This window comes from Poecilia reticulata, chromosome 1, assembly GCF_904066995.2.
Source record: "Poecilia reticulata chromosome 1, P_reticulata-male-v2, whole genome shotgun sequence".
In the NCBI taxonomy this organism is placed as follows: domain Eukaryota; kingdom Metazoa; phylum Chordata; class Actinopteri; order Cyprinodontiformes; family Poeciliidae; genus Poecilia; species Poecilia reticulata.
This window is the reverse complement of record NC_088830.1, coordinates 18,578,927-18,597,298: the sequence shown is the minus strand read 5'-3', so window position 1 is coordinate 18,597,298 and position 18,372 is coordinate 18,578,927. Positions and strand designations below refer to the sequence as shown.

Here is an 18,372-nt window from a genome sequence, read left to right as displayed (position 1 = left end):
ACCTCATATAATACTTTTCTGGAGACTTTTAGCGAACAGTGAACTCAGTGAATCTCTATGAAACCACCTCAAGAATATTTTAGCTGTGTGATATGGTGCAGAGAAACTGAGACCTAACAGACCACTGGAACAGTTTAAATTGTATTAACAAAACTCTTTCTTAGGGATTAACAACCACTGATGCCTAACACATAAAGAAATATACCTTAAACAGAAATAAAATCATTCTACAAACCATTAACAGGCTTTACTCGACATATAGCAACTCTTTTCCTTAAACGCACCACAGAAAAGCACATTTATACAAAATATTATACATCTTAATGTAACGCCAGTGCGCTAACATTTCCCTTTCACTGACATGGAAATAGGAATTTTGAAGCGTTTTGCAGCAAATACAATTTTTCTTTTTCCACAACACATTTCAGAGAAGAATAAAAACTATTAGTCTGGACATCAAGCAATAAAGAATGGACCGCAGGTACAAAAAATATATGTATTTATCTGAAAATAAGTGAAAGTAACAACTGGTATGTTGTCGCAGGTGAAAAATGTACTCCTGGGTGTACAGTTAAGCTTAAAATTATTCATACTCCAGGCAGATTTCAAAATAATTCTCATTAAGCCAATGAGTTTTTTTTCTAAGGGGAAATAAGAACGGTTCCTCTCCAAAGATAAAAAAAAAACTAAACAAAAAAAAAACATGTAAATGGAGTCTACCTGAACAGGATACCCTGTCTATAAAATTCATAATTTGTCTGTTTTGCTCACTTCCTCCATCAGCTTCATCCACCTTCCAGCTTTAGAGTCATTAATACTTAGGTTTTTGTAAGTTTCCCTTCAACTTCAGTGTTTAAGTATTTATGTGGAGTGCTACATTTAAATTTGGGAAAATTTAAAGAAAACCTTTTAAGTGTTTATTTTGAAATCAAAAATAGATTTTTAAACAGATGCCAAAGACGCTTTGGGTTGTGGTTAAGACTATCTGTCTATTATTTCTGTCTTTATCCTCAAAACCACTAATCTTCTTGTGAGTTTTATTTTACACTGGTTCCACAAACCTATTATAATATAGTCCTGTTTGCTGTCAACACCAGCATTAATGTCTTTCTTTTAGCAAGTTATTATCTCAGACAGTCTATTGTCAACTCCCATGTGTGTCATCAGTGCAAAGCCAAAGCACTAACAGTGCAACTTTCCTGTTTTCAGAGGAAGTGTGTCTCACAGCAAAGGCGTCTGGACAATGGATGAGGTGGAGCAACTACTTCTCCATATTTAAGATTTGGAGGACAAACCAACGGTTCTGCTGAAAACTTCACTTTGAGATTTTCTCACTATAAGTGCAACAAAATCTTAGTAACTATTTTCCAGCCTTAATCTACTTGTAATCTAGTCTTAATTGTCTGGAAAGATATGCAAGAAAAAAAATAACACAAGTTGTCAAAATACCAAACACTTACATACATAAAACACTGTAAACATAATATTCTGAGCAGGAAACAAGAGAGAGAGAGTCCCATGAAGTCTAGCTGTCTTTATTATTCTGCTCAGAGTTTCCCTTTGACCTGTTTCCTCTGGAACAAATACTCTTGCTTTTGCTCAGGATGCTGGTGTCGACTCGAGAGAGGGTACACATGCTGCTCTGGTGACACGGCCGAAGTCTGGTGCTTTGGAGTTCCAGCTCGTCGTAGCTGGACATCCGGATGAAGGGACAGCAGCGGAAGACCTGCTTGAAGCCAGCTCTGAATCTGCAGTAAAAACAAGCATTGCCTCAATGTGCTTGTAACATGGTTAGACGTACCTTTGAGTGTATTTTTTTTTATACCAACCTGCTGTTGAGGCAGCAGTAGATGATGGGATTATACATGGTGGAGCTCATGGCCAGCCAAAGCACTGACAGGTAAATCTGCTGGATGTACTTCCACTTGATCAGACGCTTATTGAGACCGGTTGCGATGAAGTAGACATGATATGGCAACCAGCAGAGGGCAAACGTCACCACCACAATGATCATCATTTTCACCACCTCAATAAAGAAGTAGAAAAAGGCAGAAAATTATAGAAGGTATTCTTTAACCCAGTGGATATATTTTTTTTAAAGAAAAAAGAAAAGCAAACAAAAAGAAAAAGGCTTGAAAGATGGAGCAGGTCAGAGAGGTGTGAGAGGACCAGATTATGAAGGGCTTTGAAGGTGATGAAGATTAGAAATTCACAGATATGAGCATCAATATAAACTTAGATTCTTTTTCTGACTCTAGTTCTTGTGCTTGCTCATCCTCACTCTGTTATACAATGTCTAATTTTGGTTGTAGTATTTAGTATGTTTTTAGTAGTTTTTAGTATAAGTCAGTTTTATTGATTTTTGACATCATAGTTTAGTCACTTTGGTCGTTTTTTGACATCATAGGCTAGTATGCGTCACTTTGGTTGTTTTTTGACATCATAGTTTTTATTATGTGTCATTTCCATCATTTTTTGACATCATAGTTTTTAGTATGAGTCATTTTTATCGTTTTTTGACATCATAGTTTAGTGTGTGTCACTTTGGTCGTTTTTTGACATCATAGCTTAGTCACTTTGGTTGTTTTTTGACATCATAATGTAGTATGTGTCACTTTGGTCATTTTTTGACATCATAGTGTAGTATGCGTCACTTTGATCGTTTTTTGACATCATAGTTTGGTGTGTGTCACTTTGTCCGTTTTTTGACATCATAGTTTTTAGTGTATGTCACTTTGGTCGTTTTTTTGACATCATAATTTAGAATGTCTCTTTTTCTCCTTTTTGACATCATAGTTTAGTGTGTGTCATTTTGGTTGTTTTTTGACATCATAGTTTTTATTATGTGTCATTTCCATCAATTTTTTACATCATAGTTTTTAGTATGTGTCATTTTCATAGTTTTATGACATCATAGTTTAGTGTGTGTCACTTTGGTTGTTTTTGGGGGGCAAAATGAATCTATGTAGCTGAAAATAGACAACAACTTAGCCTATAAGCTACTTGTTAACAAGCTTAAAGTGATGTACAGTATTGATATTAGCTAGGTAGTCATCTTTTAGCTAACTTTACCTGCATCAAATAGCTTTACTAAACAGTCTGTTATTTTGGGGGGGAAAACTGTGAAAAGTTATTTGCGTTTTGCTGGTTTGCTGCCAGGATTCTAACAAACCTGTGCAGCTCCGCAAAGCAGCAGCAGACGATAGTTCAGAATGTCTCTTTTTCTCCTTTTTGACATCATGGTTGAGTATGCGTCACTTTGGTTGTTTTTTGACATCACAGTTAAGTATGTGTCACTTTGGTTGTTTTTTTGAAATCATAGAGTTTAGTTTGTGTCACTTTGGTTGTTTTTTGACATCACAGTTTAGTATGTGTCACTTTGGATGTTTTTGACATCACAGTTTAGGGTGTGTCACTTTGGTTGTTTTTGATATCACAGTTCAGGGTGTGTCACTTTGGTTGTTTTTTTACATCATAGTTCAGAATGTCTCATATGTTCTCCTTTTTGACATCATAGTTTAGTATGTGTCGCTTAGGTTGTTAGTTTGTGTCATCTTATTTCATTTTTGACATCATAGTTTGGAATGTCTCTTTTTCTCCTTTTTGACATCATATGTGTCACTTTGGATTTTTGACAACACAGTTTAATATGTTTCACTTTGGTTGTTTTTTGACATCACAGTTTAGTGTGCGTCACTTTGGTTGTTTTCTGACATCGTAGAGTTTAATTTCTGTCCTTTTAATAGTTTTTTGACATCATAGTTAATGTGTCACTTTGGTTGTTTTTGACATCATAGTTTAGTATGTGTCACTATGGTTTTTTGGACATCATAGAGTAGTTTGTGTGATTTTATCTTATTTTTGACATCATAGTTTAGAATGTCTCTTCTTCTTTTTGACATCATAGTTTAGTATGTGTCACTTTGGTTTTTTGACATCACAGCTTAGTGTTTGTCATTTTCATCGTTTTTGACATCACAGTTTAGTGTGTGTCATTTTCACATTTTTTTTTTACATCATAGTTTAGAATGTCTCTTTTTCTCCTTTTTGACATCATAGTATGTGTCACTTTGGTTTTTTGACATCACAGTTTAGAATGCGTCACTTTGGTCGTTTTTTGACATCATAGAGTTTAGTTTGTGTCATTTTCATTGTTTTTTGACGTAGTTTAGTGTGTGTCATTTTGGTCGTTCTTTGACATCATAGTTCAGAATGTCTCATTTTGGTTGTGTTTTGACATCATAGTTCAGAATGTCTCATTTTGGTTGTGTTTTGACATCATAGTTCAGAATGTCTCATTTTATCTCATTTTAGACATCATAGTTTAGAATGTCTCTTTTTCTCCTTTTTGACATCATAGTATGTGTCACTTTGGTTTTTTGACATCACAGTTTAGAATGCGTCACTTTGGTCGTTTTTTGACATCATAGAGTTTAGTTTGTGTCATTTTCATTGTTTTTTGACGTAGTTTAGTGTGTGTCATTTTGGTCGTTCTTTGAGATAGTTTAGAATGTCTCATTTTGGTTGTTTTTTGACATCACAGTTTAGTGTGTGTCATTTTCATCGTTTTTTGACATCACAGTTTAGAATGTCTCTTTTTCTCCTTTTTGACATCATAGTTTAGTGTGTGTCATTTTGGTCGTTTTTTTGACATCATAGTTTAGTATGCGTCACTTTGGTTGTTTTTTGACATCAAAGTATTAATTATGTGTAATTTTCATCATTTTTTCACATCATAGTTTTTAGTATGTGTCATTTTCACCGTTTTTTGGCATCCCAGTTTAACATGTGTCACTTTGGTTGTTTTTGACATCACAGTTTAGAATGCGTCACTTTGGTCGTTTTTTGACTTCATAGATCAGAATGACTCATTTTATCTCGTTTTTGACATCATAGTTTAGTATGTGTCATTTTCATATTTTTTTTACATCATAGTTCAGAATGTCTCATTTTATCTCATTTTAGACATCATAGTTTAGTATGTGTCACTTTGGTTGTTTTTTGACATCACAGTTTAGTGTGTGTCATTTTCATATTTTTTTTTACATCATAGTTTAGAATGTCTCTTTTTCTCCTTTTTGACATCATAGTATGTGTCACTTTGGTTTTTTGACATCACAGTTTAGAATGCGTCACTTTGGTTGTTTTTTGACATCACAGTTTAGTGTGTCATTTTCATATTTTTTTTACATCATAGTTTAGAATGTCTCTTTTTCTCCTTTTTGACATCATAGTATGTGTCACTTTGGTTTTTTGACATCACAGTTTAGAATGCGTCATTTTGGTCGTTCTTTGAGATAGTTTAGAATGATGTTGTTTTTTGGTTGTTTTTTGACATCACAGTTTAGTGTGTGTCATTTTCATCGTTTTTTGACATCACAGTTTAGAATGTCTCTTTTTCTCCTTTTTGACATCATAGTTTAGTGTGTGTCATTTTGGTCGTTTTTTTGACATCATAGTTTAGAATGTCTAATTTTGGTTGTTTTTTGACATCATAGCTTAGTATGCTTCACTTTGGTTGTATTTTGACATCAAAGTATTAATTATGTGTCATTTTCATCATTTTTTCACATCATAGTTTTTAGTATGTGTCATTTTCACCGTTTTTTGGCATCCCAGTTTAGTATGTGTCACTTTGGTTGTTTTTTGACATCACAGTTTAGTATGTGTCACTTTGGTTGTTTTTTGACATCATAGTTTAGAATGTCTCCTTTTCTCCTTTTTGACATCATAGTTTAGTGTGTGTCATTTTCAACATTTATTGACATCATAGTTTAGTATGTGTCACTTTGGTTGTTTTTTGACATCATAGTTTAGTATGTGTCATTTTGGTCGTTTTTTGACATGATTGTTTAGAATGTCTCTTTTTCTCCTTTTTGACATCATAGTGTAGTGTGTTTCACTTTGGAGGTTTTTTGACATCACAGTTCAGTGTGTGTCATTTTCATCATTTTTTGACATCCCAGTTTAGTATGTGTCACTTTGGTTGTTTTTTGATATCACAGTTTAACATGTGTCACTTTGGTTGTTTTTTGACATCACAGTTTAGTGTGTTTCACTTTGGAGGTTTTTTGACATCACAGATTAACATGTGTCACTTTGGTTGTTTTTGGACATCACAGTTTAACATGTGTCACTTTGGTTGTTTTTTGACATCACAGTTTAGTGTGTTTCACTTTGGAGGTTATTTGACATCACAGTTTAGTGTGTTTCACTTTGGAGGTTTTTTGACATCACAGTTTAGAATGCGTCACTTTGGTCGTTTTTTGACTTCATAGATAAGAATCACTCATTTTATCTCGTTTTTGACATCATAATTTAGAATGTCTCTTTTTCTCTTTTTTGACATCATAGTTTAGTGTGTGTCATTTTGGTCGTTTTTTGACATCATAGTTCAGAATGTCTCATTTTATCTCATTTTAGACATCATAGTTTAGTATGTGTCACTTTGGTTGTTTTTTGACATCACAGTTTAGTGTGTGTCATTTTCATATTTTTTTTTACATCATAGTCTAGAATGTCTCTTTTTCTCCTTTTTGACATCATAGTATGTGTCACTTTGGTTTTTTGACATCACAGTTTAGAATGCGTCACTTTGGTCGTTTTTTGACATCATAGAGTTTAGTTTGTGTCATTTTCATTGTTTTTTGACGTAGTTTAGAGTGCGTCACTTTGGTCGTTTTTTGACATCATAGTTCAGAATGTCTCATTTTATCTCATTTTAGACATCATAGTTTAGTATGTGTCACTTTGGTTGTTTTTTGACATCACAGTTTAGTGTGTGTCATTTTCATATTTTTTTTTACATCATAGTCTAGAATGTCTCTTTTTCTCCTTTTTGACATCATAGTATGTGTCACTTTGGTTTTTTGACATCACAGTTTAGAATGCGTCACTTTGGTCGTTTTTTGACATCATAGAGTTTAGTTTGTGTCATTTTCATTGTTTTTTGACGTAGTTTAGTGTGTGTCATTTTGGTCGTTCTTTGACATCATAGTTCAGAATGTCTCATTTTGGTTGTGTTTTGACATCATAGTTCAGAATGTCTCATTTTATCTCATTTTAGACATCATAGTTTAGAATGTCTCTATTTCTCCTTTTTGACATCATAGTATGTGTCACTTTGGTTTTTTTACAGCACAGTTTAACATGTGTCACTTCGGTTGTTTTTTGACTTCATAGATCAGAATAACTCATTTTATCTCGTTTTTGACATAGTTTAGAATGTCTCTTTCTCCTTTTTGACATCATAGTTTAGTGTGTGTCATTTTCATCGTTTATTGACATCCCAGTTTAGTATGTGTCACTTTGGTTGTTTTTTCACATCACAGTTTAGTGTGTGTCATTTTCATATTTTTTTTACATCATAGTTTACTATGTGCCAATATGTTTTTGTTTGACATCATAGAGTAGTTTGTGTCATTTTATCTTATTTTTCACATCATAGTTTAGAATGTCTCTTTCTCCTTTTTGACATCAAAATTTAGTATGTGTCACTGGTTGTTTTTTGACATCATAGTTTAGTGTGTGTCATTTTCATATTTTTTTTACATCATAGTTTACTATGTGTCAATATGTTTTTGTTTGACATCATAGAGTAGTTTGTGTCATTTTATCTTATTTTTCACATCATAGTTTAGAATTTCTCTTTCTCCTTTTTGACATCATAATTTAGTATGTGTCACTTTGGTTGTTTTTTGACAGCACAGTTTAACATGTGTCACTTCGGTTGTTTTTTGACTTCATAGATCAGAATAACTCATTTTATCTCGTTTTTGACATAGTTTAGAATGTCTCTTTCTCCTTTTTGACATCATAGTTTAGTGTGTGTCATTTTCATCGTTTATTGACATCCCAGTTTAGTATGTGTCACTTTGGTTGTTTTTTCACATCACAGTTTAGTGTGTGTCATTTTCATATTTTTTTTACATCATAGTTTACTATGTGCCAATATGTTTTTGTTTGACATCATAGAGTAGTTTGTGTCATTTTATCTTATTTTTCACATCATAGTTTAGAATGTCTCTTTCTCCTTTTTGACATCAAAATTTAGTATGTGTCACTGGTTGTTTTTTGACATCATAGTTTAGTGTGTGTCATTTTCATATTTTTTTACATCATAGTTTACTATGTGTCAATATGTTTTTGTTTGACATCATAGAGTAGTTTGTGTCATTTTATCTTATTTTTCACATCATAGTTTAGAATTTCTCTTTCTCCTTTTTGACATCATAATTTAGTATGTGTCACTTTGGTTGTGTTTTGACAGCACAGTTTAACATGTGTCACTTTGGTTGTTTTTTGACATCACAGTTTAGAATGCGTCACTTTGGTCGTTTTTTGACTTCATAGATCAGAATGACTCATTTTATCTCGTTTTTGACATCACAGTTTAGAATGTCTCTTTTTCTCCTTTTTGACATCATAGTTTAGTATGTGTTACTTTGGTTGTTTTTTGACATCACAGTTTAGAGTGTGTCATTTTCATTTTTTTTACATCATAGTTTACTATGTGTCAATATGTTTTTGTTTGACATCATAGAGTAGTTTGTGTCAGTTTGGATGTTTTTTGTTTTTTGACATAGCTTAGAATATCTAATTTTGGTTGTTTTATGACATCACAGTTTAGTATGTGTCACTTTGGTGGTTTTTTTAACATCATAGAGTTTAGTTTGTGTCATTTTCATCGTTTTTTGACATAGTTTTGTGTGTGTCATTTTGGTTGTTCTTTGAGATAGTTTAGAATGTCTCATTTTGGTTGTTTTTTCACATCACAGTTTAGTGTGTGTCATTTTGGTTGTTTTTTGACATCATAGAGTTTATTTTGTGTCATTTTCATTGTTTTTTGACGTAGTTTAGTGTGTGTCATTTTGGTCGTTCTTTGAGATAGTTTAGAATGTCTCATTTTGGTTGTTTTTGACATCACAGTTTAGTGTGTGTCATTTTGGTCGTTCTTTGAGATAGTTTAGAATGTCTCATTTTGGTTGTGTTTTGACATCATAGTTTAGAATGTTTCATTTTATCTCATTTTAGACAGCATAGCTTAGAATGTCTCTTTCTCCTTTTTGACATCATAGTTTAGTGTGTGTCATTTTGGTCGTTTTTTGACATCATAGTTCGGAATGTCTCATTTTGGTTGTGTTTTGACATCATAGTTCAGAATGTCTCATTTTACCTCATTTTAGACATCATAGTTTAGAATGTCTCTTTTTCTCCTTTTTGACATCATAGTTTAGTGTGTGTCATTTTGGTCGTTTATTTGACATCATAGTTTAGAATGTCTCATTTTACCTCATTTTAGACATCATAGTTTAGAATGTCTCTTTCTCCTTTTTAACATAGTTTAGTGTGTGTCATTTTCATCGTTTATTGACATCATAGTTTAGTATGTGTCATTGTGGTCGTTTTTTGACATGATTGTTTAGAATGTCTCTTTTTCTCCTTTTTGACATCATAGTGTAGTGTGTTTCACTTTGGAGGTTTTTTGACATCACAGTTCAGTGTGTGTCATTTTCATCATTTTTTGACATCCCAGTTTAGTATGTGTCATTGTGGTCGTTTTTTGACATGATTGTTTAGAATGTCTCTTTTTCTCCTTTTTGACATCATAGTGTAGTGTGTTTCACTTTGGTTGTTTTTTGACATCACAGTTTTCTACGTGTCAATATGTTTTTGACATCATAGAGTAGTTTGTTTCATTTTATCTTATTTTTCACATAGTTTAGAATGTCTCTTTTTCTCCTTTTTGACATCATAGTTTAGTATGTGTCAATTTGGTTTTTTGACATCACAGTTTAATATGTGTCAGTTTGGATGTTTATTGTTTTTTCACATAGTTTAGAATATCTCATTTTCGTTGTTTTTTGACATCATAGTTTAGTATGTGTCACTTTGGTTGTTTTTGACGTCATTGTTTAGTGTGTGTCATTTTCAACGTTTATTGACATCATAGTTTAGTATGCGTCACTTTGGTTGTTTTTTGACATCACACTTTAGTATGTGTCACTTTGGTGGTTTTTTAACATCATAGAGTTTAGTTTGTGTCATTTTCATCGTTTTGTGACATCATAATTTAGTGTGTGTCATGTTGGTCGTTTTTTGACAGTTTTAGAATGTCTCATTTTGGTTGTTTTTTGACATCACAATTTAGTATTCGTCACTTTGGTTGTTTATTTGTCATCATAGGGTTTAGTTTGTGTCATTTTCATCGTTTTTTGACAGTTTAGTGTGTGTCATTTCTGTCGTTTTTTGAGATTGTTTAGAATGTCTCATTTTGGTTGTTTTTTGACATCACAGTTTAGTGTGCGTCATTTTCATCGTTTTTTCACATCATAGTTTAGTGTGCGTCATTTTCATCATTTGTCACTTTGGTTGTTTTTTGACATCATAGTTTAGTATGTGTCACTTTGGTCGTTTTATGACATCACAGTTTAGTATGTGTCACTTTGTTTTTCTGACATCATAGTTTAATGTGTGTCACTTTGGTTGTTTTTTGACATCATAGTTTTTAGTATGTGTCACTTCGGTCGTTTTTAGTATGTGTCATTTTTATAGTTTTTGACATCATAGTTAGGTCTGTCGCAATAAACAGATATATCAATCGCTTGATAAATTAAACCTATCAACCCCATTTTAATTATTGTTTTCATCGTCTCTTCCTGCCTTTCTTTCTCTCGATGACACTGAATAAAAAAGGCTCCGGTGCTCTCCACTGACTCTCCCTTCCTCATTTGCCAGCCGATTGTCGGACCATTTTCCAAACCTGAGAGACCACACATTAGCCGACAGAAATCCTAGGTATAACGGTTCGATTGGGTTTGTCGTGCCGTGTAGAATCCAGCCACATGGGCACAAAATAATGGCTACAGGTCCACTTAACTAATTTTAAAACCAGGCATTAATCAATGCTTTACTAGACTCTACCTGCAATGCATGTGGCTAGTGTCAGCGTAAAGTCCTGACTCAAAGAAAATCATTATAACCCATTTATGTCACATTAACGAAGAACAGCTGAAAATCTACCGGGTTTATCAACTGCGGTAGCAATTTGGCTCCAACTCCTCCCCTTGTCATTTCTATATTCTTTGCACGAAATGTCGAATAAATATTAATGTTGTTTCCACATATCTCCAATGTCTGCTTGATTTTGGGTCAGCTGTTTGGGATCCCCCTCCGTAATTTCCCCTCAGAAAGCAAGAGAATCCGCGCTTTCTGATTGGCTACCTGTCACATTCGGCGTTAAGGCTCCCAGTCAGGGAAAACCCCTGATTTAGATCAGAGCAGTCTCGATGATCTACCACACCACACACTGCAGGATGATCGGTTACGAAATCACCAGCGAGAATCTTGGAACGCCCAACGTTCTAAGATTGTCATAAGAGGAAAATGGGGGCAAAAAATCATGTAGTGTGAACTATTGCATTAGGTGGTAGGATGTGCCCATCTTCTCTATTTAAATCAAGTGATAACTGAAGGCTAATATAGTATACAGACTTCATAATTTGCACTCTTTTGATTGAATGCAGTATTTATTTCCACTTTGGCTTTATGTTTTGGTTTTTATTTAAGTACGTTTTTTGTTAATGGAGACTGAGAATCCATTTTATTTTTGTTTTTGGTTGTTTTGTTTATTTAGTTTATCAGTTCCAGTATTATTTGTTCTTTTTATAAAATAAAGTGTATCTATCTATGGCACGAAATCACATGCATTATTACATAATTTCCATTAAATCAGTGTCAAAAGGTCTTGAAACAATATTATCGTTTATCGCAATAATTTTTTAGACAATCGCTCAGCAAAATTTGTTATCGTGACAGGCCTAGCTTCAACTGAGAAAGTGAACAAATTGCCACAGTTCTAGAAATTGTAATGGGGGTATTCATAACAAGGTTTAAAGCCAGTTTTGATATTTTGAGGTTGCTGATGTATCCATCAAGCCATAACCTACTGAACCATAAACTGGTATTTTTAGTTGAATTTACTGCTTTTGAGTTCTATAAATGGCAAAATCTATCAACCCCTGACACTTCTAAAGTGGTTTTCTGTGTTAAATTGTAATGACTTAAATGGAAAAAGTCAATCTGTTTGACAGTGATTACCTAACCCTAACCCTATGTTAAAAACAAAATGCTCCACAAATCCCTTTTTTTGACACTTAATAATAATACAAATATCTATTTAAATAACTCTGGATTTGATTCAGTATTAATGTTCCAGTGAACTGCTCGACTGTAATGCACCATGGAGTTCATATCAGGTTTTTAAAAACTGTCCAAAAGTTGGTGGAGAAATACAAATTTGACAAATTTGAGAGTGTTGACCGATCGCTAAGTTTTCATTAAACTTTTCCATTGTCAGTTGGAGAAAGGTTGCCATCAGAGTACAGAGAAAGGTCGGCAATGACGCATCGGCCCCTGCAGGCCCCCAGCTGGAATGAGGAGAGGCCGGATTGTTAGAGAACAATGCAGAGAGGCAGAAGAGGCATGGATTATGACTTTGAACTTTTGCATTTTACCTGATGTTGATGTTCTTGACATTAAATCTCTTATATTGTTCAGCTCAGACTAACTAAAAACTGGAGCCTCTGATTGTGATTATGTAAAAGCGGAAATACTATTTAAGGAGTTGTTTTTGCGAAAGGATTTTGGCACCTTTCTAGGTCAAACTGACCTGACTCCTTTCCTTCCCATTTGCGTGCAAAGCGCAAATGGAACCAAAAAATGACTTGGAAAGCATAGCTGTGCACAGATAAGAACAAGAATCTGAGATAAATTGTCCTATTCAGCAATTCTAAAATGGAGCAGATGTTGAGTTCATGAGGTCTCAAATATTTTTAAAGGTCGTCCAATACACACTTAGTATAAAGCACGCTAGAATCTTTATGCAAATCAAGAGTAGCAACGCCATTGGTTGAAACTTTCCAAACTCACATCAGTGAAGATGAGAGTGTATAAAAAAGGATTATGTTAAGAATACGGGGAGATTTTTTGTTGAGACTTTGGAAGATTTTTGAGTATTGAACTGATGAAACTGTAATGAGGAATCCATGGTAGTGTAATAAATCTCCAGCTCGTCTATGGCCTAGCAGCAAGAACTACGTCTCCGTGCGTTATTTCTTTTACTTATATATTTAAGAGTATAGCCACCTTTCAATTCTCCAATATTTATTTCCAAAGGTACCATAACATCCACCTCCCTCTTTATCATGCTCAATCTGCATTTTGCTTTTAAGTTTACTTAGTTTCTCAATGAACTACCAACAACTTTAAAAAAAACAAATAGATGGAACATAAAAAAATAAATTGTTTTCATCCCTTCCATTTTTATGATGCGTCTTATAACATCTATTGAATGAGAACCAGATTATACTCCTGCTGTATTTTTAAAGTTCATCAATGAAATTCACTGGTGGGAATAATCCCTGAGCTGTCTCGATAGATTCCCATCATCCCATCTGTGGCGTCCCTAATCTCTGTGCATTCCACAGAGAAGCTTCAACACTATTCAGTGGCAGATGATGATGAACGACATTTAATCATTTGTCTTACAATGCAGCCTACAGAATTACACAACAACGTTTGGTACATTCGCTTATCAGTAGCTGGATTTTTTTGTTTGTTTCTCTGTTTTTTCACAGTGTGAGAAATCAATTTTACATTTCAAACTGCCAGCAACCAGCCGATAGGTCCGGTATTTAAATGTGAGTGCGTATCCTCAGGCGTAGAGCTGTTTTACAGGAAGCCCTTTTTTTTCAGTCAGTTTTACTCAATCACCTTGTGGCTCTGAAGCTGAATACGTTTTACGATTTCCACTGTTGGATAACTGACTATGAACGCTGCGAGTTGCTGCTTGTATTTTTCCTGAGCCCTGATTTAAGATTTAGTGTGCAGATGCCGCCCTGTGGACTTCAAGTTCCTTCCCATAATCCCCCTGTGTATTTGTTAGTTAAGGTAACACATCAACAAAAACAATTCAAAACATGAATTTAAAGGTGCATAACTACAGGTGCAAGTCATACTTAGATGTTTTTCCATCCTCGTTGATTGATTTCTGATCAAATATTTGATTTCCTTATGGTTTCAGTGTTTACAAGCCAAAAAAAACAACAACATAGAATTATAAAAAGTCATGTTGATAGATATTTAAATTACCTTCCTTTTAGCCCGGAGTTGTGCATGATAGTTTTCAGATGAGTCTCCTGGGATCTCACTTCCCCACAGCGACACTCCAATTACGGTGTAAGTGATGCCCATCACAGCTAACGGCAGCACATAAACCAGGACAGTAACTATGATGTGATACCTGGACAAATGAAGACAAACATTACCAAGACGCCCCAGAGCACGTGACGGACAACATGTTAAAAGGGAGAAGGATAGATCTGCTAAAACTGACAGTCTCCTAGCAATTCTAATAATGATGACTGCCGTGAGTGTAACCTCACATGAAGGGGTCATCCACCATGCGGGGCCAGGCCACATAGCAGAAGGTCCTCCCTGGTAGAGTTCTGGTGGTGGAGAAGTAGCAGAGAGGGAAGGCAAGAGCCACGGCGAGGGTCCAGATGCAGAAGATAACTCCTAGTGTGACTTTAGCAGACAGACGAGGCTTCAGAGGATGGATGATGGCCATGTATCTGTTTGTTGGACATCACAATACACAAGGGAACTGTGGTCAAATGTGAGCACAACACTTCTAAAAGTGGACTTTTTGAAACCTGAACATAGGTTGCCCTCCACTGCCTGTCCAAAATAAAGCTGCCACCTGAATTTAGCAACGCAAACAGGTAAAAGTTTACCTTTGGACTATACTTTCACATGGGCATTAATGTTTAAGATATTTACCTTGAAATGGTGCAGTGATTAGTTTTTGATTTCTTGACGAACTAGAGACTTATCCTGTGTTTGTAGAAATGATGTTATCTGATTTCAGAACTCTAAAATTATTGGCATTAATCATGCAAAGAAAATATTTAACAAGAAGGCTGAGACTATTAAAACTAGGCGAGGGATTGCCTGTAACTTATGATTAAGCTATTGATTAAAACTGGAAGGATAGAGGGAAAATAATCATCTGCATTGGAAATACTGAAACATTTATGCCAATATTAATTTCTGATATTAATATTGCTCTTATGGATGATAACCAATATTTACCAATGTTATTTATAGGAAATGTTAGGATAGACCTGCAAAGGATGTTTTCCTTTTCAGGAAATGACCTGGAACATTACCATCAATTATTACTAAAATGCAAAAACGACATAGTTATTCCCCAATAACTCAAACTAAATCTCATGAAAACTGATGTTAACGTGGTCCAAACTGACCGAGTTGAGCCACTTTCACAGAAATCGGAGTTAAAATGATTTTTTTCTCGATGTACAAAATTTTTGGTTTCTTGGTTTAGTTCATAAGAATAAATGCACAAATCTAAATATAAAACACAGAAATGACAAGATGTACTTCTTTTCTCTACCAAGCTGTGGGAAGAATAGTCAGATTGTGATTTATTGCTGTCAAGACGTTAATACTATCGATGTGACTTACGATGAAATAAACTGAAACCAAATGCTTTTATTTACTTTTTCCATTGGTCAGAGTTATCACATGCACAGTCCAATCAATTACGGCTAAAGCACACCGTGAATTGTTTTGTGTTGTCCCACCTGTCTAAGGCAATCGCGGCCATGGAGTAGATGCTGGCAAACACAGCTGTGACCGGGAAGAAGTTGTGAAACCTGCAGTAGACGTCTCCAAAGTACCAGTCACCGTGGGCTGCGTAGATGAAGTTGATGAGGGTGTTGAAGGCAGCCATGGCGAAGTCTGAGAAAGCTAAGTTCAGTACGAAATAGTTGGTGACAGTCCTCATCCGCTTGTGAGCAAGAATGATCCAAATCACGATCAAATTGCCGAAGACGGCCACTGCCAGCACCGTGACGTATGCCACGGACCAGAGCGCGATGCGCCACGCGGGCTGCGCGAACTGGTTGGCCAAGACTCGGCTGGTGGCCGTGGTGGTGGTGTTGGAGCCATCCCGTTCAGGGGCCATTCCCCCGAGGGTCCTCAGAGGGATCTCCTGCTCCGAAGTGACTCTGATGGGGAAGGAGAGAGTGGTCCTGATGCTTAGAGCGCAGCGCGGCAGAAATGGAGTGGGCGTACCCCACGCGTTGTGAGTTTAAAAGGGGCTTAGGTGGGACCTGAGGGAAACGCATCATAAATTAATCCCCTTAGCCCCCTCACACAGTCCTAAGAATAAATCCTCCAGTCATTACGTTTTCATAGTCCAAACACAGATCGTTTATGTCTCAGAGGTGACTCACTAATAGTGCATAAAAGATCAAGATCAAGATGAAATGTAAATATGATCACTGAGCATCCCTTAGAAACTGAATGGAGAATATTGGTTTCTCTTTTCAAAATAAAAGCTGGCAAGCTTTCATTCCAGGGTTATAAAACGATTATTCCCTGTCCTAAAGGTATCTGAGGTGTTAGGGGTTGCTCTGGATGTGATACTGTTAATCCTTTGGCAAAGCTCAGATATGTGAGGTTTTATGAATGCTGGTTATATAATCATAATCTCACTGTAGAGGGGGGCCTTTTGGCACATGGAGCACATGATGAAAATCCTTGGTTTATTCTGTCTTGGAATGTTTCTTTTAAAAGAGAAACTATTTTAAAAAGAGGTTTTTGTGGCACTGGTGGCTTTTATTTACTAGTTGGACAGGAGGGACAGCAAAGAGAACATTTGCAACAAATGATCAAACCAAGGGCTACTGTGTTGTGAACTGAAACCTATGCATGGTGCAACTGCTCTACTGAGCCATGTAGCGCTCTAACCTAATTTATACACAAAAACATCCACAATGTGATTTCTGGGCACGATTCACATTTTGTCATGACAACAGATAAAGTGTGTTACTGTGCTGATAATCTGTTTGCTTGGATTAAAACTCCCGATTCATTAAAACTTCAATTTAATTATCTGACACAGAACTTAAATTTACAAATTATTGAGTATTCTAATTAGAAAAAGACATGTAGACTGAAAGAACATAATAAAGATCCATCTTTACACCAACAATGTAAACATGCGGACACTTTTAAGTAGTCGTTTATAATGAAAGTGCATAAAGAGAATCAGAAGGTCAGGCTGACAGAACAGAATATGAACAATTCATGCAATTCAGGTGGAGAGCTCTCCTCATCTTTGTGTGTCTAAAATCCTCGCTGGAGGTTTGTATAAACAGAAGATTAAGTTCAAGCGTCAGTCACATGAGTGAGGATTACCATGCACAATATGAACTCTTGTGCCTTTGTCTCAACTTAGTGAAATTTATTGTTGCTGCTGTAAAATAAAAAAAAGGAAAAATCACAAATTAGTGCACAATTACTTCAAATGACACAAATTTCCAACAATAACTTTCATGTACTCTGATATGCCTAAATAGAATTCAATGCATACAGGAGTCACTTAACTAGTAAATAAGTCCATCTGTTATGACATAACAGATGGAGTTATGATATGATATGAATAACTCCAACTGTTCTGTGAAGGCCTCAGAGGTTTATTATGGAATATAAACCTCTGATGTTTCAATGGAAGCAGAAACATCAGAAACGATTCATCTGAAAAGAGACGGTGCAAACAAACACAAAACCAAACTAGCACAATGAAAAGATAAACTATGCTTGGAGATCACAAAGCACCACAAAATCACACACAGAACAAAGATACAAAGCTATAATAAAGAATATCATAATGCAGACATAAAAAACTGAAAAGCATCAGAGAGATGACAGAATGAATGTGAACGCCTTTAGTGTTGCGTCTTTGTCACATAGCCTCCAGAGTCCCACGGCCCCGGGGATCACAAGGTGTTTTAATCACCTGCACAGACTACAGATGTTGGGGATTTTACACCAAACCTGACATTACCTCACATGTTCTTTCACTGGAAAGCATCTTAAAATTAACCAATTAATCAACACACCACAAGAGATGATAAAGTAGCTGTTTTATGTGAAGTATTTTTAGTCAAGTTTTAATTTAATCATATTTTAAGTAATTTTATCTTTATGTTACTATTTAGTGTCTGTTACACAGATTATTCTGTTGGTTTTCTGATGTTTCAAACTGCCAATTAGTGAAGTTTTTACCCGCTGAGCTTGTTTTAATGAACCTCCATTGTCTGTTCATTTCCTGTCAGATCCGGATTTCACAGTCTTTCCTTTTTTCTAAAAGCTGAACTCACCTTTTATCCGCCACTTATTTACTGCTAGGAACATAAATCACGCAAGCTGTGCCCACTGTGAAAAGACCACAAGAAGGTCAGAGAGTGTGTTTTCCTCCCAGCACGGTCTCATTACGCAGAG

General features: G+C 35.2%; 1 protein-coding gene across 1 annotated transcript; it reads right to left on the bottom strand.

The window, feature by feature from the left end:
* Positions 1 to 128: 128 nt before the first annotated feature.
* tacr3l (tachykinin receptor 3-like) lies at positions 129 to 16,484 on the bottom strand. Its single transcript, XM_008411714.3, has 5 exons — positions 15,666 to 16,484; positions 14,445 to 14,633; positions 14,152 to 14,302; positions 1,830 to 2,026; positions 129 to 1,748 (listed from the first exon to the last, which is right to left on the bottom strand). Exons 1-5 carry the CDS (start codon positions 16,046 to 16,048, stop codon positions 1,526 to 1,528), a joined length of 1,143 nt encoding a protein of 380 aa, XP_008409936.1. The 5' UTR covers positions 16,049 to 16,484; the 3' UTR covers positions 129 to 1,525.
* Between the last annotated feature and the right edge of the window lie 1,888 nt (positions 16,485 to 18,372).

What these genes read in the sequence shown, in the direction of transcription:
- tacr3l (XM_008411714.3), bottom strand. Translation starts at nt 16,048, where the DNA reads ATGGCCCCTGAACGGGATGGCTCCAACACCACCACCACGGCCACCAGC. An exon ending in ATGGTGGATGACCCCTTCAT is followed by an intron (nt 14,303 to 14,444) that starts GTGAGGTTACAC and finishes TCATTTGTCCAG; the next exon opens with GTATCACATCATAGTTACTG. An exon ending in TACTGCTGCCTCAACAGCAG is followed by an intron (nt 1,749 to 1,829) that starts GTTGGTATAAAA and finishes TTTTTACTGCAG; the next exon opens with ATTCAGAGCTGGCTTCAAGC.